Here is a 23,137-nt window from a genome sequence, read left to right as displayed (position 1 = left end):
GCTATTTTTTAATACCTCAAGTAGGTCACGTTACAGATTAACTGACCAATTCTGTTCTCACCTTTTCCTTCCTCACTGCCAACCTTCTCCAGAAAGGACACACTTTGGTGATTATCTTGCCTTGCACCTTCTGGTAACACAGTATGTCTACACTGCAATTAAAAACCTGCCTGGCCTGTGTCAGCTGACTCGGGCTGGTGGAGCTCAGGCTAAGGGGCTGTTTAATTGCAGTATAGACATTTGGGCTCAGGCTGGAGCCCAGACTCTAGGACCCTGTGAGGTGGAAGAGTCCCAGAGCCCAGACTCCAGCCTGAGCCAAAATGTCTACACTGCAATTAAACAGCCCCTTAGCCCAAGCCTCGTGAGCCCAAGTTAGCTGACACAGGTCAGCCATGGATGTCTAACTGCAGTTTGGACATAGCCTTAGCCAGGTTCCAAACAGCAGAAATTGAGCATTTCTGATTGGAAATGATTTCCCTAAAAACAAGAAGAAGAGAGAAATAATTTTTGCAGGCTTTAAATACAAGTAAAGAAGGCAGAGAGTCTATGACAAGTATGATTTTATTGCTCTCTAATAATTGCTTAGTAAAAAGGCTTCACAAATATTCCATCCTAGATAGTCCCTTTTACACACTGATTCTATTCCTGCTACTGACAGCCTGGTGGTAGACTGCTGCACATGAGCAGAGCTCCACTGAAGTCAACTGGACTGTGCATGAGCATAACAGTTCACTTTTGCGCTATCAGTTACGGGATCCAGGCCTTTAATATTACTTATTATTTGTATTAGAGCAGTGCCGAGAGGACCCATCTGATATCAGGATGCCGTTGTGTTAGGTGCAATATGAGCACATAGAAAGAAATGGTCCCTGCAATGAAGAGTTTACAGTTTATATACACACAGACCAAGGGTGGGAGAAAGGAAGCAGCATTAGGACATTTTCTTCATAACAAAGTTAAAAAAACACCAAAAATGTTTAATTTGAGACCTTGCCCAGCAATATGACTTATTTTCCATTCCCCCATTTTGCATTTTAACACCATATGCAATTAACTGGACACAATAGGACAAATTCTGCCTTAGATGCATTTGTGTACTTCTCTCATCATAGCAAGGGCTGTGGGGCTCACATTTGAATGGGGAAATAGACCCCAAGTTACTCCAACATAAAGAGCAATGTTGGCAGCTTAAGAGCACTGAAAATAAAGAAAACAATTTAATGCTCAGTTATTCACAATGTTAAATTACCTCAACACTTTACAGTATACATCCCTTTAATTGTCTTGTAATTTAATTTCATTGTAACAAAATTATTATTTAGAGGCTGTGTTAACAAGACCACAACAGTGTTGATGCTGAGTGACTCTGATATGTGATTTGCAATATTTTTGAAAATAGTTAATATTTAATGACTCCACTTTTTAACATCTAGTGTTCTTTCATGTCTATGTATTAATATTTAATTTGATTACAAAGCACTACAAATTAACTTGCTTGTTCTTCAGTGAGAAGATTAAAGCACATATTCTGTTGTTTTGCTTTTTAAATGTAGGTTTAAAAAAAGCTGAATTGGCTTTGAACTGTAAACCCAAGCTGTCCCAAAGAGAACCTACCTTAATAGCCTACAAAAACTTCTCCTATAGCTGAGCCGCTGACTAGCTGCAGCCACACTGGGAGGAAATGGAGGGCGTGATGGGAAGTAGGCTAGTGCTGCAGAAAATATCAGGGAGACCATTCCAAATTCTAAGAGTCAATTAAGAAAAACCACAGTAAGAGAGAAGTTTAACATTGTGATGGATTTTAACAGTAAGAGCTTATTTTAATACGATAAAGTTATTATCTAGCCTCTTTCATACAAAAATTGTATGCCAAATGCTTTACAAAGTTCAATAATAGAGCTACAGGTCTAAAACAATAGGAAGAGGAATTAAGGGAATATATTTTTAAGCAAGATTGGGAGTCAATTAGGTAGATAGATATAGGCAAGTCATTGGCAATGGCAGGAGCTGCAGAGGTAAAGGCTTTTGTACCAACAGTTATAACACTACCTGAAGAGACAGAGAGGAGGCCAGTGCCAAGACGGACAAGGTCTGTGAGGCAGGCTGGAGCAGGTCTGCTTGTGGTTTTAAACACAAGGAGGATAATATCAAACTGGACCCATGTGGATAATTCTGAGACTGTGAGGGCAGTGATGAGGTTACTTTTCATTGTGTGAGAAGACAGGTAGCAGTACATGCTAGAATTTGGACAGCTGGGACTTGGGGAAGCCCTAGAGCAATGAACTTCAGTAGTCACAGCACAGAGTGATGAAGACATGGAAAAAGAATTCAACAAAGGTAGAGTCAAGAGACAGCACACACAGAGAGTGTTACTGTGGTAACAGACAGATTTACAACATAAGAAGGAAAGTACAGTCAGTCATGTCCCAAGGAGAGAATGGACACAAATGGGAGAGAAATGAGGAAAGAGAGTTGTTTGCAGATGCTGCTTTTGCTCAACAGCAGTAGGTCTGTCTGTCAGAAATTTCAGTGTGGCAATTTGGGCCTGAACCTGCATGAGACACTCAGCAAGTCTCATGATCAGACTTTTTGAGAGAAAGTCATAAATGTTAATCAACCCCCAGCCCATCTAACATTTATAGGCGTTTACAATTTACACAGCATTCTCCCTATTCACAGGCTTAACCCTAGTATGCTAGTTTTCCTAAACTCTTAAAAACAGGATTCTTTACTACTGTATAGACAATTCTATAGCTATGGATTATGTCCTTTAAGGAGCACCTGGGATCCTATTACAAAGAAGTGATTCACCAATACTATTTGGAAATACAACCTAGAAATCCAGCAGTGCTGGGTACTGGATTGCTTTAGCTTCCTCCTCTCTAAATACCCTTTTAAAAAAAAAAATAATGTCAATACAGAGAGAGAAGGCACTTTGCCAACTGCTCTGCCGAATGAGGAGGAAATAATTCATGAAAGTGAAAAGTAAATGATACACAGAATCTGAATGGACCAGGTGGGAAAAAAACCAGAATAACTGTTTTAAGTTTGCTCTGTGGAAAAAAAATATATAAACACACAGGATTTCTTTTGAGGGTGAATTCTTATAGATTTGACCATTTTGTTCTCCAGCATCAAATACTAAATGATTCACTTTGGATGAAGCCGTGTTTCCTTTTCCTACTGCTGTCTCATCATAAAAGGATTGTTTTTGAGGGTGAAGGACACGTTAGCTACCCCCACTTACACTAGAACACCACTGCCCTAGGCTATACAAATACTGTAAGTTCTATGCTGCTGTATATTATTGCCTTCAAGGAAACAAATGGTGAATAAGGAATTGGCTATATTGTAACTGAATAAACCCAGACTTAAAAAGAAGAAAAGAACTTTCTGTGATACTGGGGTGATGCCTAGAAAGGGAAGCAAGGTATGACAATAACAATTTTTTTAAAAAATGCCTTTTATTCCATTTTCAAAACAAGATTTCAGAATTACATGTGGACACATCCAAAAGATCATCTGGTTAGAGACAAATCTGGAGATTGGCTAAAGTACATTACTATTTAGCTATTACATACTATAACTATAAAACAGAAAGTTTAACTCTTTTTAAAATGTAAAGCATGTTGATTTAATATTTTAAAGAGCAGAGTAACACTTTTTCAAGTGCCTATTCTCCTTTAGGGGTACTGCTGAGATTTACCTGATGGTCCTTTTCATTAGAGCCAACTTCTCTAGGGATCATGCTCTAGTAATGCTTAGGTCATTTTTAAAATTATTTTAATAATCAGGTGGTCTCTGAAGTGTTTCCCTGCAACCTTTAGTATCTTCCCATCTTACATCTGCTACTCTGATGAACCTGCCTTGTAGTCACTGCCCTTTCACATAAAAAAAAGGAAAAACTTGTTTGAAATCTAGCCAAAAACAAAGGGGTCACTGCTATTAGGTAATAAAGGATCCTCATATCAATTTAGCCTTGTGTGCCCTACAATTTCAGGTCTATCTGAGGTTTAGGAGCCCAGAACAGAATCAGATTCTCACATGTCACAAAGGTGATGCACTGCTGTCCCCACCAGGAGGACCAAGAATAATGGGTTTGCCTTTGTCACTACCATCATTCATTATACCAAACTCTAGATCGGGGTAGGCGCAAACTATGGCCTGCAGGCCACATCCAGCCCATCAGACCATTTAATCTGGCCCTCAGCTCTCACCAGGGAGAGGGGTCGAGGGTTTGCCCTGCTCTGCGTAGCTCCCAAGAAGCAGCCAGCATGACCCCACTCCGGCTCCTCTGTAGTACACGAAGGCGTGGCCAGGCGGCCCTGCACACTGCCCCGTCTGCAGGCACCGCCCTTGCAGCTCCCATTGACCGTGGTTCCCAGCCAATGGGAGCTGCAGGGGTGGCACCTGCGGACGGGGCAGAGCGTAGAGCCACCTGGACATGCCTCGGGGTCGGAGAGCGGATATGCTTCTGGGAGCTGCTTGCGGTAAGCACCGCCCAGAGCCTGAACCTCTGAGCTCCCCCATGCCCCAACCCCCTGACATAGCCCTGATCCCCCTCCCACCCTCCAAACCCCTCGATCCCAGCCCAGAGCCCCTTGTACCACAAGCCCCTCATCCCCAGCCCCACCCCAGAGCCCGCACCCCCAGCCCCCCGCCACAATGCCCCAACAGCCTGCCCCATCCCTGATCCCCCTCCTGCCTGCTGAACACATTGGTCTCAGCCCAGAGCACCCTCCTGCACCACAAACCCCTCACCTCGGCCCCACCACAGAGCCCTCACACCCCTCCCCCGTACTCCAACCCCCTGCCCCAGCCCAGATCCCACTCCCGCTCTCCAAACCCCTTGCTTCCAGCCTGGAGCCCCCTCCTGCACCCCAAACCCCTCACCCCCCTGCACCCCAACCCGGAGTCCCCACCCGCACACTGAACTCTTCATTTCTGGCCCCACCCCAGAGCCTGCACTCCCAGCCAGAGCCCTCACCCTTACCTCCAATTTCGTGAGCATTCATGGCCCGCCATACAATTTCCATATCCCGATGTGGCCCTCAGGCCAAAAAGTTTGCCCACCCCTGCTGTAGATCAATATTTCTAAAATGTGCCCACATGCAGCCAACCGGGGCTTTTTGTGCAGCCATGACAGCTTCCTGGGTGGTGATGGGGGAGGGAAGGGAAGCATCAGCCTCTCCCTCTTCCTCCTTGTTGCTCCTGGATGCACTAGGAGAGAGGTGGGGCACAACACTGCAGGAGCAAGGTGAGTTCTTGACCCACGTTGGAGCGATGGGGTTTGGGCGGCAGGCTCCAGCACTCCCAGCTCTAGCCATGCGGCCCTGGCCTCCAGCTGCAGGGCTTTAGCCTCCGGCCCCTGGTTTCAGCTGTGTGGCAGAAAGCGCAGGCTTCCGGCTCCAGTCCCAGGCTCTGGCCACACAATGGCAGGCACTGGCCAAAGGTGCCAACCTCCAGCCTCAGCTGCACGGCAGTGGGCTCCAACCAGGGGGCTTTGGCTGCGGGCAGCAGGTGCTGGCCATTGGCTCCAGCCATGGAGCTTCAGTCAGCCTCTGGCCCAGTTCCAGCCATGTGGTAGCGGCCCCAGGCTCCAACCATGTGGCCCTAGCCCCTGGTGCTGATCCCCTGCCCCAGCTGCACGGCAGCAGGCGCCGCCCACAGCTCTGGCCATGCAGCCCCAGTCCCTGGCATCGATCCCCTATCCCAGATGAATGGCAGCAGGGGCCCACCCACAGCTCTGGCTGCGCGGCAGCAGGCTCCGATCCCTGGCTCCACCCACGCAGTTCCTGTCCCCAGCTCTAGGTTCTGGCTGCAGGCACTGAGCCCCAGCCCTGGTTGCATGGCAGCAGATACCAGGTCCTGGTTCTGATCACGCGACAGTGGTCATTACCCACCTCCACCGCCCCTGGCCCCTGCTGCTTTCCAGGCCTCACATCCATCTCCCTCATTTCCGCTGGGCCCCTGCTGCCTCCACTTTCACCCTCCCCCACCATCCAAGGCTTAATGGAACCTGAGGTTTGATGAGAAAAGTGATATTAACAAACATGCAAGTATCACTTTTCACAGCAGACTTACTGGCTATCTGTGGAAAAGTGATACTTGTATGTTTGTTAATATCACTTATCACTTTTCATAGCCTCCCAGGTAGCTACTAAATGTGCTGTGATATTAACAAATATACAAATATAACTTGTCAAAGCAAGCCCCAGGACCCATTAAGCCCTGGATGGCGGGGCTGAAGGGGAAGGCAGCATTATTTGTGTGATTGAGTCTGCCAAAAAATCCTACAAATATAAATTACAATGATTTGGATGTGAATCTGTGCATATTTAATTGTTTTTTCTAAAGTTAAGTAAGTATTTTAGGGAAAAAGTGTCAGTGCGGCCACCAGTGAGAGTTGGTGGCTGGACTCTGAGGCCACCAAAAATGTTGTTGTGAGAACTGCTGCTCTAGATAAAGAAGAAAAGCAAGCCCAGGCCAAGTTCACCAGCTTATTGTTAGAGTTTAACAATAAGAGGAAGACATGGGAAAAGGTCAGATATAAGGGATGTACTGTAAGTGCCAAGGGAATTGCAGTCAGAGACAAGAGCTCCTCAACAGTAACTGACTGCCTTCCTCCTGACAGTTCTTTCAGCAACACTGGATGGATCCACCAAAGCACTTGAAACAAGAAGGGAGAACAAGAACCGTCAACAAACTAATGGGCAGGAAATGCTACGCTGAGCATGGAGCTGTATGTCTTTTGCTGAAGAGTGAATCTCTAATGCCTCATGAAAGCAATCTGAGCACCATGCCACAATGACCTGTACACAAGGGGTCCCCAGTATACATTGGGATTGTTCTTGAAAAGGGCAATGGATACCAAAATGACATATACCGGAGAATTTTTCCCCATAAGAAATAATGGAATAAGGGGAAGATGTGTTCACAGCTTCACCACACTTGCCTATGACAATGCTTTTTTCACCTAAACAGTGTACCTTTTTACAATGACAGGTTATACAGTACACATTTTACACATAAAACATTGAATAAAATAATGCAGAACTCTACTAACACTGTTCAAACACATAGAACATTTGAATACAGTAAATAAGTACAGTAATACAGTATAAAATAGTGTCAATTCTGCTAAACTTGGGTAGGGGCGGTGGCTGGGTTTTCTTGGGCTGGCTTTTTGGTTGCAGAAATCTTGAAAAGGATTTTATCGACATCTGCTCTCCTGCATGAATCTTTAAGTGATACATCTCTCTGTAGCAAGTCACTGCATCACTGAGAGCCCTGGAGACTTTGGCAGACTGTTCACAAAAAGGATAACCGCTCAGTATGATTTCCATCATCTCATCCAGCAATCCAAAGAAATGGGAGAGATTCTTTGTCATCAGACTCCTGGCTTCCTTCCCTATGTCATCATCGTCATTGTTCTTGCTTTCTTTGGATATCCATTGTTGGTCCAGCTCAATCAGTTCCTCATTTGTCAGTTGCTCAGTGTGAGACTCCAACAACTCTTGTACATCCTCCTCCTCCTCGAACATCCTTCACCAACTTGACAATTTCTTGCTCGAGAACAGGAACAGCATCAAATCTTCCCACGACGTGTCAATGTTTTCCACACCATTCAAGATGTTATAGGACTTCCAAAACTCCTTTACACTGGGCTTTCCTTCACCTGCCGTCTCCTTAATCAGCATGGAGAACATCCTCCATAGGTAATAAGCCTTGAATGTAGCCAGCAGACACAAGTACAGTACTGTACTGTACAATAGGGGAAGGTGTTCCAATTCATGACGGATATGCAGATCAGGACCAATGTAAATTGGAACACGGGTTCCCCTATTGATGAGTGACGGATATCCGAAACAATGGATAAGGGGGAAGATGTATACTGGAAACCCCCTGTATGTCAAAGTGAAGAGATGGCCCCCACTCAGCCTGAGAAATGGGCACCTGGCTAGTTGAGTAGGCTCTAAATGGGAAAGGGAAAGTTTTATATTCAGAGGTACAAGTATCTTTGGTGAAAGGTATTTATCCTTTTGAAAAGGTATATCCAGACTTAAAAAGCCCTAATCCTGTACTGAATTGCAATGCAATAAGGAAAGAATCTACAACGCTGTAATAATAAACGTGATGGGTTTAATTTCATGCTCAGGAAAATGAATGGCTAATAGCTCTGGTTAGAGCCAACAGCAAGGCAAACTTCCCCATGCAGTTCGTGTAATGCAACTTGATTTTGATCTGAACATCCCTACTATTTCAGTCATGGGGTTCAGAATATGGTACGCAAATATGACAATAGGACGCCATGATAATTCAGCTGAGCTCTTAGTGCAAGAAACACCACTCCTTAAACAGAGATAGGGAAGGGAATGGTTCAGAGAAAGATTGTAAAGCAGATCTATGTCTACTTACAGCCTCATCCATCATTACACAAAATATGCTTTAGAAAAATAATATGCTTTTGCCATGCCACCAATCCAAGGTTAACAACTCTTGTAGTATATCCAAAATCTCAAAGTGAGAGCTGCACCATGGCCCAATGGCTATGCCAAAGGAATGGGTGTTAAGAGATGCGAGTTCCATTCTTAGGTGCCCCACTAGCTTCCTATGTGACTTTAAGCAAGTCCCTTAATCTCTCCATTTCCCCATCTGTTAAATGGGAAGAATGATATCTATCACCTTTGTGAAGTGCTTTCAGGTCTGCAGGTAAATAGAGCTATATAATTGATAAGTATTATTGTTACACAGTATGGGGCAGATTCTCTCCTATATCTGAGCTCCATGGGTTGCAGGGGAGTGAGGATGCGGCCATGAGGGAGCAAGTTACAGCTCTCGAATTCTGTGGGCTATACTGTCTCACCCCAGTCTCTTTCCTATGTTGTCCAGGGTGATTGTGTCTTGAGCCAGCTCTGCCACCTTTTAACTAGCTGACAGTTTCCCCACAACCAGCAGAATTCTCTACTGGGCAATTATATCCAGGATCCAGCTTCCATTCACTATGTGAGTGGTGCAATGACACATCACTAACACAGCAGGTGAAGTCAGACAGAAAAATCCAGTTGTGTGTTTAAAAGTCTGCTGAATAAAGTAAAAAGCTTACAGCAGCCTTATTAAATGTTGCTCCCCAGGAAATTTAAAGGATGCAACACAATGTTTCTGCACCCATGACAATACTACCCACAAGTCTGAAGGAGGGATTCTCCTAAAAAACATTTCCATTTCAGGAACGCAGAAAATCTGTGCTACCTACCATTAAGTTCTTCATCAACATTACTACTATAGAGCTCCACTGAGCCATGGGGCCAACAAAAGGGACATCAATTTTCCCTTGCACTCCTTTCTTGTGAACCATTACTTTGATCCGCCATGGAACCTTTCGGGTGCGACATCTTATCTGCCTCTTAAAATTGTACTTAAAATTGTAGCCCAAAATTGTACTTCCCTGCAGTTTCAAGACATCTGGCTCCAGAAAAAAGTGAGTCACTCAATAGGAAAAAAAACAGTTACTAACCTTTCCGTAACTTCTGTTCTTCGAGATGTGTTGCTCATGTCCATTCCGTGTTGGATGTGTGTGCGCCATGTGCACCGTCGCCAGAGATTTTCCCTTAGTGGTATCCGTCAGGCTGTCTCTAAACACCCTCTGGTGCCATGTACTCATGCACCAGTGTGAGGGGCCTGGAGGGTCCCACACCCTTTCAGTTCCCTCCTGCCCGCAACTCTGACAGAGAGGCAGGAGGGTAGGTCACGGAATGGACATGAATAACACATCTCAAAGAATAAGTTAAGGAAAGGTTAGTAGCCATTTTTTCTTCTTCGAGTGCTCGGAGTTCATGGGTTATGGACATGCATATTGCAACACTGCTCTTCCAAACTTGGCATTATCTCTGGACTGCTGGGTGATGGCGTAGTAGTGGGAGGAGAAGGTATGTACTGATGACCAGGTCGCAGCTCTGCAAATGTCCTGGATCAGGATCTGGGCCAGAAACGCCACTTTGCTTGAGCTCTTGTCAAATGAGTGGTCAAGATAGCACATACGAATACAGGAGGTGATTCAGGATGAGATTCTCTGGGCTGAGACCAGTAGGCCTTTCATCCTGTCTGCTACTGCCATGAAGAGCTGCATGGATTTACAGAACAGCTTGGTCCTATCAACATAGAAGGCCAGGGCGCACCTAACGTCCAGTGAGTGGAGATACCACTCCTCTGAATTCCTGTGCGGTTTTGGGAAGAAAACTGGCAGGAAAATATACTGGTTACTATGAAACTGCAAGACCACCTTTGGGAGAAATACCAGGAGGGGGTGCAGTTGAACCTTGTCCTTAATGAACACCATATACAGGGGTTCTGACATAAGGGCCCTAATTTCTGAGGCTCTCCTGGCTTAGGTAATTGCCACCAGGAAGGCTATCTTCCAGGAGAGATCTGACAAACGGCACAATGCCAGCAGCTCAAAGGAAGGGCCTATGAGAGTCTTGACAGAACCAGATTTAGGTCCCACAGTGGAATCAATTCACAAATTTGAGCGTCAAGTCTCTATCTCTTTGAGAAAGCGGATGGACACTTCATGAGAGAACACAGACTTACTATTTACTGGAGAATGGAAGGCTGAGATTGCCGCTAGATGTACTTTGACTGATGAAAAGGCCAGACCGTTTTGTTTCAGATGGAGCAGGTATTCCAGCACAGACCGGAGGGATGACTGGGTCGGTGAGAGTCCTTGTTGGGACGACCACACGGAGAAGAGCTTCCACTTGGCTAGGTAGGTTGCTCTAGTAAACGATTTTCTACTACCTAACAAGACCAGGTGGACTTGCTCTGAGCAGGCGTGTCCCTCCAGGTTCAACCATGAAACTTCCACGCAGTCACGTGGAGGGACCCAAGGTTCAGGTGGAGTAAATGGCTGTGGTTTTGCAAGATCAGGTCCAGGGCAGGGGTCCAGAAACATACCAAACCAGTGCTGTTGTGGCCATGCAGAGGCTACACAAATAACCTGTGCCTTGTCTTACTTGACTTTCAGAAGGATCTTGTGCTCCAGAAGAACTGGGGGAAAACACATAGAACAGGAGGGGTCTGTTCATGGAAGCAGGAAAGCATCTGAGAGGGAGCCTGGGCTGTGACTGCGCAGTGAGCAAAACTGTGGACATTTCCTGTTCTGTCTCGTTGTGAACCAGTCTACCTGGGGAGACCCCCACCTCTGGAAGATGGATCTGGTCACCTCTGGGTGAAGGTACCACTTGTGGTGAGAAAAGAAAGACCTGCTGAGGTGATCTGCCAGAGTGTTCCAGGCTCCCAGAAGATGGGAAGCTTCGAGGTGGATGGAGCATTTCATACAGAAGTCTCACAGGAGAATGGCCTCCTGGCACAGGGTAGAGGATTGCCCTCCTCCCCATCTGCTGATGTAAAACATGGCTGCCACGTTGTTCATGAGCACTCACACAACTTAGCCCATGATCTGGGTAGGAACACTTGGCATGCTAGGTGGACCATTCTGAGCTCTTTGATGTTTATGTGTAGGGAGAGCTCTTCCTGGGATCATAGGCCCTGAGTCCTGAGGTGCTCAAGATGAGCCCTCCTTCCCCCAACCTAGGTTGGATGCAATCGAAATTAAGAATGCTGAAGGCTGGGAGGTGACAAAGAGAATGCCCACTGCCACTGATCGGGGATCTTTCCACCAGTTGAAGGAGGCAAGGACTGGGGCAGGAATCATAAGCACCCTGTTCAAGTGGTATTGATTTAGTGCATACATGGAGGCCAACCAAGTTTGCAGTGGTCTAAGTCGCAGTCTTGCATGCTGCACCATGGAAGTGCATGCTGCCATGTGGTCCAAAAGTTTGAAGTAAAATGAGACTGTCATGATGGAGTGCGCCTTGATGTTGGATATCAAAGCGAACATTGTCTGGAATCAAGCCTCTGATAGGAAGGCTCTGGCCTAGGTCAAGTCTAGCGCTGCCCCGATAAACTCTATTCTCTGAATAGAAACGAGAGTCATTTTTCGCTTGTTTATCAACAGATCCAGCATGGAAGGTGGCTTGAACGAGGTTGATGTTGTTTTTCACTTGAGCCTTTGAGTGGCCATTGATCAGCCAATAGTTGAGGTATGGGTAGACTTGAATGCCTCACTGCCTGAGTAAGGCTGCTACCACTGCCATGCATTTTGTGAAAACCTGAGGGGCTGCTGACAAACCAAATGGAAGAAGGGTAAACTGGTAATGGGTCTGGTTTACAATAAACCCGAGGAACCTTCTGTGGCCTTGGAAGGTGGAAATGTGGAAATAGGCGTCTTTTAAGTCGAGGGCGGCATACCAGTCACCTGGATCCAGGGATGGGATGATGGAGGTGTCATAAATATAAAGGGAAGGGTAAACCCCTTTAAAATCCCTCCTGGCCAGAGGAAAAATCCTCTCATCTGTAAAGGGTTAAGAAGCTAAAGGTAACCTCGCTGGCACCTGACCAAAATGACCAATGAGGAGACAAGATACTTTCAAAAGCTGGGAGGAGGGAGAGAAACAAAGGGTCTGTGTCTGTCGGTATGCTGCTTTTGCCGGGGATAGACCAGGAATGGAGTCTTAGAACTTTTAGTAAGTAATCTAGCTAGGTATGTGTTAGATTATGATTTCTTTAAATGGCTGAGAAAAGAATTGTGCTGAATAGAATGACTATTTCTGTCTGTGTGTCTTTTTTGTAACTTAAGGTTTTGCCTAGAGGGATTCTCTATGTTTTGAATCTAATTACCCTGTAAGGTATCTACCATCCTGATTTTACAGAGGTAATTCCTTTACTTCTATTTACTTCTATTTCTATTAAAAGTCTTCTTGTAAGAAAACTGAATGCTTTTTCATTCTTCTCAGATCCAAGGGTTTGGATCTGTGGTCACCTATGCAAATTGGTGAGGATTTTTACCAAACCTTTCCCAGGAAGTGGGGTGCAAGGGTTGGGAGGATTTTGGGGGGAAAGACGTGTCCAAACTACACTTCCCAGTAAATCCAGTTAGAGTTTGGTGGTGGCAGTGGATATTCCAAGGACAAAGGATAAAATTAATTTGTACCTTGGGGAGGTTTTAACCTAAGCCGGTAAAAGTAAGCTTAGGAGGTTTTCATGCAGGTCCCCACATCTGTACCCTAGAGTTCAGAGTGGGGGAGGAACCTTGACAGGAGGTCAGGGAGACCATGTGGCACCTCAGTTTCTTGAGATAATTGTTGAGACGACAAGAGGTCCACCATGCGTCAAAGACCCCCTTTGGCTTTTGGGAGTAGGAAATATCGGAAGTAAAACCCTTTTCCTCTCAAATCCTGAGGTACCTCTTCCACAGCCCCCAACTGCAGGAGGGCTTGCACCTCTTGGGCTAGAAGTTTCTCATGAGAAGGGTCCCTAAAGAGGGATGGGGGGTGGTAAGGAGGGGTGGAAGAAAACTGAAGGGTGTACCTTCCCTCCACCATACTCAGTACCCAACAGTCTGAAGTGATGAAGAACCACGCCGGACTGAAGTAGGAGAGATGGTCCGAAAACAAAAGGGGGGCAGGATGCGAAGCAGGAACAGGTTTCGTGCCCTCAAGCACATCTTCAGAAGTTCTGTTTGGGGCCTCCTGCATGTCTGTGTAACCCCGGTAGTGAGGATAAGGTAGAGGGGAAGCGGCTCCTTCACTTGAACCCCTGCTCCTTTTCTTGAACAAGTCCTGCCAAGGCAGTAGGGCCGAGAAGTGGGCTGGCCACTGAGACCTGAAGTGCTTCCTTGAAGGCCCAGGGATCTGAGCGTAGCCCTGGAGTTTTTCAGACAGTGGAGCTTTGAGTTTGTCTGTTCTGAAAATAGGAACATACACTTCAAGGGAAGATCCTGGATTGACTGCTGGACTTCCAGTGGTAACCCTGATGATTGGAGCTAGAAGCAACTTCTTATGACAACAGCCAAAGCTATTGTTCTGGCCGCAGCATCAGTTGTGTCTAGGGCCACCTGGAGGGAGGCTCTGGGTATGGTCTTCCTTTCCTCCATGAGGGCGGAAAACTCTTGCTTAGAATCCTGAAGCAGCAAGTGTTTAAACTTTGCCATAGAGTCCCAAAAGTTGTAATTGTACCTCCCCAGCAAGGCTTGTTGGTTGGAAATGCAAAGCTGTAACCCACTCGTCTAGCTTCTTCAAGTCCTTCTGCTTGGGAGTCATGCCTAACTACCCTTGTCTGTCCCTCTCATTTGCCGCTGTGATCACCAGGGACCAGGGAGGAGGGTGGGAGTACAGGTATTAGTACCCCTTGGCCACTACATAATATTTTTACTCTGCCCTCTTTGATGTGGGGGGGGGGAGGCTGGGCTCTGCCACAGTGCTCAGACCAGACCCATAACGGTCTCATTGAGGGGTAGGGCCACCTTTGATGGGACAGCCATGGCCCAAATGTCAATGAGGCAATCTAAGGACTCTTTAAGAAGCTCCATCTCTAGCCCCAGGTTGGCAGCCACACTTTTTAGAAGCTCCTGATGAGCTCTAAAATTGTCCCATGGCACCGAGCTGCTTAGTCCTGCGCCAGCTTCATCTGAGGTGGAGGAGGAAGAGGCCTGCACGGGGGGGAGGGGAGGAGGAAGGGGCCTTCCTCTTCTTCTTCAGCCACAATTACACCTCCCAGGACTAAGTCCGAGTAGGAACAGCTGGACCAAGGACCTGGTACTGGGGGGAAAGCCCCACAGATTCCAGTACAGCCACTGGACCTTCACTGGCCACTGTCCTCCAGGCCAGGTACCAGCGGGGGGACCCACACCGAGATCCAGTGGGATGTAGGATGGGTAGTGGTGGCTCTCACTCCAAGGAAGAGTCCTCTTGGGGATACCAGGGAGAAATGGGTACCCTTTGCTTCCGTCAGTCAGTCCCGAGGGTCTGGGGATCAGTGCCAGATCAGGGAAGCCCTCACCAACGACAGGAGAGCCGGTCTGCCTCTTGTCAGTACTGCAGTCACCAGTGCCGGGTATGAGCTCGGGGGCCCCATGATCCCTTCTGCTCAATGCACTCGTCGGAGCTGGTGGTTGCCCCACTAAGGTTGGCAGTTCCAGAAGTGTTATGAAGTCCCTGGCTGCTGAAAAGGCTCTCGGGTGGAAGGCACCGCAATCCCGATGGTGCCACAGTGACTCACTGGCATTGGTGGATGTTCCCACACTGGACTCAATGGCACCTGTGAGCAGGGCAGAGTTGACCGTGCCACTAGCAGAACAAGGATAGAGGAGTTGCCCAATGCAGATCACACTCTGCTGCCCTCAGTACGAAGGCGCGTCCCCTCTTGGATTGCTACTTCTTATGCTTTTGTCTCGGTACCAGAGATGGAGAACGGTGCTGAGAAACGGGAATTGCCAGAAGGGTGCTTCACACCAAAATCACAGCGATCAGCACCAAGTCTGACCAACTTGGCTCCGACGCCAGTCTAAACACGGCTTCCATTAGTCTAGCCTCTCTAGCCTTCTTCGTTTGAGGCTTGAAGTCCTGGCAGATTTGACAACGCTTCTATACATGAGCCTTTCCTAGACACTTCAGACAACTGGATTGTGGGTCACTCACTGGCATAGGCTTGCCATAGGAGGTGCAGGGTTTGCAGCTCGGAGACCGGGGAATGCCTAGCCCCAGGGGTGAAAGAAGCCCCTCTAAGCTAAGAGAGGGGTTCTAAATATATACACTATCTACACTAAACTAGAAATTAAGATTAAAATAAAACTAAACTAGAGAATAACAAGAAAAATCACTGAATGAATGCCTTGCCAAAGCAAGAGGACCTATTCCAGCGACCGTCATGGGCAGTAAGAAGGAACTGAGAGGGTGTGGGGCCGGCTGGGCCCCTTATACCAGTGCATGAGCACACAGCACCAGAGGGCGCTATGGGCAGCCTGACAGATACCACTGAAGGAAAATTCTCTGGCAACTGTGCACACAGCGCACGCACACCTAACATGGAATGGATATGAGCAAGCACTCAAAGAAGCAGGGGCTATGTCGTACCCACTTACACGATGATCCAACTTCAACTGCTTGTTATTAAAGTAAAGAAAGGAAAGTGCCCGATACCCTGCCATTATTAACCTATAAGAAAACTCACCTCATGAAGAATGGACAGGCACAAAGCACTGCAAATAGCCAGGAGAGTCCAATATACTTCTATATACACTATAGTATATACACTTTTAACCACTAAGATGCCTTTTCAAAAACATTTTAAAGAGAAAAAAATGAGCCTAGCAATATCTCTTGACTGAACTGATATGATATGATGGGATAGCCTAATTTTGGCAATTAATTGATCTTAGACTATTAGCGGTAGATATGCCCAATGGCCTGTGATGAAATGTTAGATGGGGTGGGATCTAAGTTACTACAGAGAATTCTTTCCTGGGTGTCTGGCTGGTGAGTCTTGCCCACATGCTCAGGGTTATCACTATATTTGGGGTTGGGAAGGAATTTTCCTCTAGAGTAGATTGGCAGAGGCCACGGGGGTTTTTCCTCTGCAGCGTGGGGCATGGGTCACTTGCTGGAGGATTCTCTGCACCTTGAAGTCTTTAAACCACAATTTGAGGACTTCAGGAGCTCAGACATAAGTTAGGGGTTTGTTACAGGACTTGGTGGGTGAGATTCTGTGGCCTGTGTTGTGCAGGAGGTCAGACCAGATGATCATAATGGTCCCTTCTGACCTTAAAATCTATGATTCTATGAACTCTAGAGAGAAAACTGGGCCAAATTCTTAACTGACATGAAATGGTCAGCTATAGCAATTTACATTAGAAGAGAATCAAGCCCTAGATTCTTAAACCGGAGTTCAGCCGCATCTTTAAAGAAAACAATTTGCCACTGAACATGACTAGAATAAGTTTCTTAAAACACCTAAGAAATTATCCTGCTGTCCTGAAGAAACCATCACAAGGAATAGTTTGGATAAATAAATCAAGTATTGTACAGTGTTCATTTTCATACATTACTACTATTCAGTAAATTGTTGCTTCTGAATAAATCTAAAGAACAGCATTAAATACTTTTTGGTTAAAAAAATCAAGATCTAGTGGGTTTTATTCCACAATTATATTCTCAAATAATTATTTAACAAATCACTTTTGAAAGACTCGTACAAGGGCTGCCAAGCAATTAAAAAAATTAGTCGTGCAATTAATCACACTGTTAAACAATAATAGAATACCATTTATTTAAATATTTTTGGATGTTTTCTACATTTTCAAATATATTGATTTCAATTACAACACAGACCACAAAGTGTACAGTGCTCACTTTACATTTATTTGGGGAGGTTTAGGTTGGATATTAGGAAAAACTTTTTCACTAGGAGGGTGGTGAAACACTGGAATGCATTACCTAGGGAGGTGGTGGAATCTCCTTCCTTAGAAGTTTTTAAGGTCAGGCTTGACAAAGCCCTGGCTGGGATGATTTAGTTGGGGATTGGTCCTGCTTTGAGCAGGGGGTTGGACTAGATGACCTCCTGAGGTCCCTTCCAACCCTGATATTCTATGATTCTATTTTTATTACAAATATTTGTGCTGTAAAAAACAAAAGAAATAGTATTCTTCAATTCACCTCATACAAGTACTGTAATGCAATCTTTATCATGAAAGTTGAATTTACAAATGTAGAATTATAAATGAAAAATAACTACATTCAAAAATAAAACAATGTAAAACTTTAGAACCTATAAGTCCTCTCAGTCCTACTTCTTATTCAGCCAGTCACTCAGACAAACAAGTTTGTGTACATTTGCAGGAAATAATGCTTCCCACTTCGTTAACAATATCACCCAAAAGTGAGAACAAGTGTTCACATGGCACTGTTGTAGCTGCGGTCGCCAGGTACACTAAAAATTCATATGTCCCTTCATGCTTCAACCACTATTCCAGAGGACATGAGTCCATCCTAATGAGGAGTTCTGCTCAATAACGATCCAAAACAGTGCAGACTGACGCATGTTCACTTTCATCATCTGAGTCAGATGTCACCAGCAGAAGGTTGATTTTCTTTTTTTGAGGTTCAGGTTCTGCAGTTTCCACATCGGAGTGTTGCTCTTTTAAGACTTCTGAAAGCATGCTCCACACCTCGTCCCTCTCAGATTTTGGAAGGCACTTCAGATTCTTAAACCTTGGGTCAAGTGCTGTAGCTATCTTTAGAAATCTCACATTGGTACCTTCTTTGCATTTTGTCAAATCTGCAGTGAAAGTGTTCTTAAAATGAACAACATGTGCTGGGTCATCATCTGAGACTGCTATAACATGAAATATATGGCAAAATGCAGGTAAAACAGAGCAGGAGACATACTATTCTCCCCCAAGGAGTTCAGTTACAAAATTTAATTAACGCATATTTTTTTAAACGAGTGTCATCAGCATGGAAGCATGTCCTCTGGAACGGTGGCCAAAGCATGAAGGGCCATACGAATGTTTAGCATATCTGGCATTTAAATACTTTGCCATGCAGGCTACAAAAGTGCCATGCAAACACCTGTTCTCACATTCAGGTGACATTATAAATAAGAAGCAGGCAGCATTACCTCCTGTAAATGTAAACAAACTTGTTTGTCTTAGTGATTGGCTGAACAAGAAGTAGGACTGAGTGGACTTGTAGGCTCTAAAGCGTTAAATTGTTTTGTTTTTGAGTGCAGTTATGTAACAACAACAAAATCTACATTTGTAAGTTCAACTTTCACCATAAAGAGATTGCATTACCGTACTTGTATGTGGTGAATTGAAAAATACTATTTCTTTTGTTTCTCATTTTACAATGCAAATATTTGTAATAAAATAATAATATAAAGTAAGCACTGTACACTTTGTATTCTGTATTGTAACTGAAATCAATATATTTGAAAACGTAGAAAAACATCCAAAAATATTTAATAAATTTCGATTGAATTCTATTGCTTAACAGTGCGATGAAAACTGCGATTAATAGCAATTAATTTTTTTTAATCGTGATTAATTTTTTTGAGTTAATCGCTTGAGTTAACTGTGATTAATTGACAGCCCTAACTCTCACACATTTAAGCCCTAAATGAGGACTGATTTAACACAGAAGTTATGCATGAAATGCTGAGAGATCGTTAGATTTAAACTATCACTGTTAATGATAAAGAGAAACATGAACTGGTAGTGAGAGGTTTACTGTTAAAAAGTTCAACAAAACAAGCATAATTTTGAAGTTCTGCATTAAAACACAAAACCCTAGTGTAAGATAATTGTCCTGGGAAATCAGAAAATATGAAAAACTAGACCAGATACAGCATTTGGAATGAATCTGTGTCTGCATTCAGAGACACAGCCTAATTGGTTACCCCACACATGTGGCAAAGGGAACAGAATTTAGCTCCCCCTAGAACACAGGATTCTTCTACCACTTGAGATATAGAACAACTACTCTTTAAGCCATCAGCAATTTTGTCTGCAGGCCAGCCAGTAGAGGGTAGTAGTTCACACTTTAGACACAATAAAAGTAAATTAGTTTTAAAATACCTGCATACAACACAGCCTCAATGCGGTCCTTGATATGCTCAGAGTTACTTTCTGATGCAAGTGGAAGATGGGATGTTCCATTCGGAGATGGAACCACCAGAGGTCCTACTAAAAATGCACATGCTGCACCAAGATAATTGAGCAATGATGCAATAGCCGTTGCAGTGGCACGTTCATCGGGAGAAAACCAGGTTGTGGAGAGAAATGGAGCAGCATTCATTACAGTTGGACCTGCCAATCCATTTAACAGCTGCCCTCCATGAATCAGTCTGGAATGGAGAAAAGAATATGCAGACATTTACAAAGTAATTACTTAAACATTATGTAAGATATAGAATGCACTAAAATGTGTAACTCCACAAAAGATATGCAAAAATCATTAGCAGAAAAGGAATATTCTATACTAAGAGAAGCAGGACTAGACTCATGAAGAATCTAGAAGCTACTTTGTTCTTATTAGCACTGAAATGAATGGAGAAGTTAAATGTTCTCTTCAAAGAAGGAATGGTAAAGGGAATAAAAGAGTGACATTGCTTTGGAGAGGAGGATAGCATGATAGGGTATAAAGGAAGAAAGAGGCTTAGTCACAGTCAGGCTCCAAAATGTTAAACCTAACCCCATGTGTGTTATGCAGGCATAAGTCCCACTGAGAGTTTTAAACCCCTTATCGGGTTTCAATTTTGGATCTATCACAAAGCCCTTTTGCATATTTTCATTACATTATTTACTTCCACACTAATGGAAGATTTACACTAAAAGCAAGATAAGATTAGACCCTTAGTTGTTCTGAGACAGAATCGTCTTATTCTGCTATTTAGAACAGCCATGTAGCAAAATACAATTTCCCTTTCCTTGCCCCACCCCCGATGCACCCTCACCTGGGTCTAAAAGCTAAAGGCTGGAAATCAAAACAAAGGTATTAGTCCCAAACACTACAGATACTGAACACACACATCCAGCACTGACACAGTCAGCACACACATGGAGGAGTTTTTGAGGTCTCTTATATACAAGGAATAGAGCCAGAAACCTTCCACTTTGACTTTTGCAGATGTAATCAGACTTGAGATGCCAAGACCTTTTGGAATTTATAAAAGACATGAAGTCTAAAAAAGCAGTCAGGGATAAGCTAGCTAGCAAGCCAGACGAAATCATTTTCAATCTCCAAAAGGGATACACCCTTTGTACATTAAGATGAGAATGGAGGTGATTTCAAAATTTATTTTGATGGTTATTTTTTAAAAATGATATGTGAACCCTCTGTTACTGCTGCAAGAACATAGTCATAAGAAACAAAGATATGGCCTAAAAATGGGAAACATAAGCTAAGCTTAATCAGCATTTAGGCAACACTTCAAGCCACAAATGGCTAAATGTCATAGAACATGGCAGGAGCTTTAAAATGTAGGAAGGAAAAAATCTCAGGAAAAGGTTGATAGATAGTTTATCAAGTTAACAATCTAACATGTACCTGTAAGAAAAACTGATGAATGCCACTCATTCAACATTAATTTCAATTCAAATCTATTAAGAAAAGGAGTACTAGTGGCACCTTAGAGACTAACCAATTTATTTGAGCATAAGTTTTCATGAGCTACAGCTCACTTCATCGGATGCATCCAATGAAGTGAGCTGTAGCTCACAAAAGCTTATGCTCAAATAAATTGGTTAGTCTCTAAGGTGCCACTAGTACTCCTTTTCTTTTTGCAAAGACAGACTAACACAGCTGCTACTCTGAAATCTATTAAGGAAACTTATAAAAGATACTTTAGACCAAGAAAAACACCATCCCACACCATCTAAAGGAAACATTTTATTGACTCTTTATCTGGGAGTTAAATTATATTAACTATTAAATAAAAGAAAAAATATCTGTTATAAATCTAATGATTAGATGTGATATCCTTTCTTTGTAATATGAAACTGCAGCTATACTATCTCATGCTGTGATTTTGATAGACATCACAAGCTAAGCAGGGTCAAGCATGTTCAATTCTTAGATTGGAGGTCCCAAACAACCCCAAACGAACAGTTACTGACCTTCTGTAACAACTGTTCTTCAAGATGTGTTGCTCATGTTGAGGCCCTGCAAATGTCTTGGACTGGAACTTTGGACAGAAGTGCTGCTGAAGAGGCCTGCACTCTCGTGGAATGAGTAGTCAAGATGGCAGGTGATGGAACATTCGCTTGCTCGTAGTATGCCTGAACACAGGAGGTTATCCAGGATGAGATTCTTTAGCGTGAAACCAGTAGGCCTTTCATCCTCTCTGCTATTGACACAAAGAGTTGCATGGATCTGCGAAGTAGTTTAGTTCTCTCGATGTAGAAGCCAAGGGCACACCTAACATCCAATGAGTGAAGCTGCCGCTCTTCTGAATTCTTGTGCCGCTTCGAGAAGAAGACTGGCAGAAAAATGGTTTGGTTGCTATGGAATTGCGAGACCACCTTTGGCAGGCAGATGGGGGTGCAGTTGAATCTTGTCCTTGAAGAAAACTGAGTATGATGATTCTGACATAAGGGCCCTGATTTCAAAGACCCTTCTAACTGAGGTAATTGCTACCAGGAAGGCAACCTTCCAGGAGAGAAACAGCAGAGGACATACTAGCAGCTCAAAGGGAGGGCCTGTGAGTTTCGATAGGACCAAGTTCAAATCCCGTGGGGGGAACTGGTTTGCAAACCTGAGGGTGAAGTCTCTCTAACCCCTTAAGAAAGCGAATTGTCATCTCGAGAGAGAAAACTGACCTGTCCACTGGCGGCTGGAAGGCTGAAATTGCTGCTAGGTGTACCTTGACAGATGTGTGGGCCACACCTTGTCGTTTTAGGTGAAGCATGTACTCCAGAACAGACAGAAGGAAAACCAAGCCAGAGAAAGGCCTTGTTGGGATGACCATATCAAGAAACATTTCCACTTGGTGAGGTAGGTAGCCCTAGTGGACAGCTTCCTACTACCCAGCAAGACTTGTCAAATGTGTTCTGAACAGGCTTGCTCCTCCAGATTCAGCCATGGAGCTTCCATGTGGTCATGTGAAGGGACCCAACATTCGGTGGAGCAAACGGATGTGGTGTTGTGAAATCAGGTCCAAACAGAGTGGGAGTGCTAGCAGGGGTGCTACTGATAAGTTTCGCAGCATGCTGAATCAGTGTTGGCACAGCCATGCCAGGGCTATAAGAATAACTCTCACCCTGTCCCGCTTGATTTTTAGAAGGACACTGTGTACTAGAAGAACTGGAGAAAATACACAGTACAGGAGCTCTGTTCACGGAAGCAGGAAGGAATCTGAAAGGGAGCCCGGGCTGTGCCCATGCAGTCAGCAAAACTGATGGCATTTCCTGTTCTGCTTGGTCATGAACAGATCTACCTGGGGAGATCCTTACCTTTTGAAGATGAACCTGGTGACCTCTGGGTGAAGGGATCACTCGTGGTAAGAGGAGAGAGATCTGCTGAGGTGATGAGCCAGGGAGTTCCGGGCTCCTGGAGGATGGGAAGCCTTGAGGTGGATGAAGTGCTTTACACAGAAGTCCCATAGATGGATGGCCTACTGCTGTAGGGCGGAGGAACATACTCCTCCCTGCTTGTTGATGTAGAATATGGCTGTGGTGCTGTCCATCAGTACTCGCACTACCTTGCTGGGCAAGGTAAGCAGATGGCTCTTAACTCCCTGACAT

The 23,137-nt window shown here is 44.6% G+C and overlaps 1 protein-coding gene across 1 annotated transcript in view; it reads right to left on the bottom strand.

Moving 5' to 3' along the window:
- Nucleotides 1-23,137, bottom strand: part of SLC49A4 (solute carrier family 49 member 4) — a 152,706-nt gene that overhangs the window by 40,051 nt on the left and 89,518 nt on the right. The window contains exons 3-4 of the mRNA XM_084642531.1: nt 19,472-19,740; nt 1,615-1,744 (exon numbers count right to left, since the gene is read on the bottom strand). Of these exons, the coding sequence (XP_084498657.1) occupies nt 1,615-1,744; nt 19,472-19,740 (399 nt within the window). The remainder of the gene's footprint in view (nt 1-1,614; nt 1,745-19,471; nt 19,741-23,137) is intronic.

Source organism: Lepidochelys olivacea (genome assembly GCF_965140295.1).
Source record: "Lepidochelys olivacea isolate rLepOli2 genome assembly, chromosome: 11".
NCBI classification, from domain to species: Eukaryota; Metazoa; Chordata; order Testudines; family Cheloniidae; genus Lepidochelys; species Lepidochelys olivacea.
Note: the sequence above shows the minus strand (reverse complement) of the source record. Positions and strands in the feature narration are given on the sequence as shown.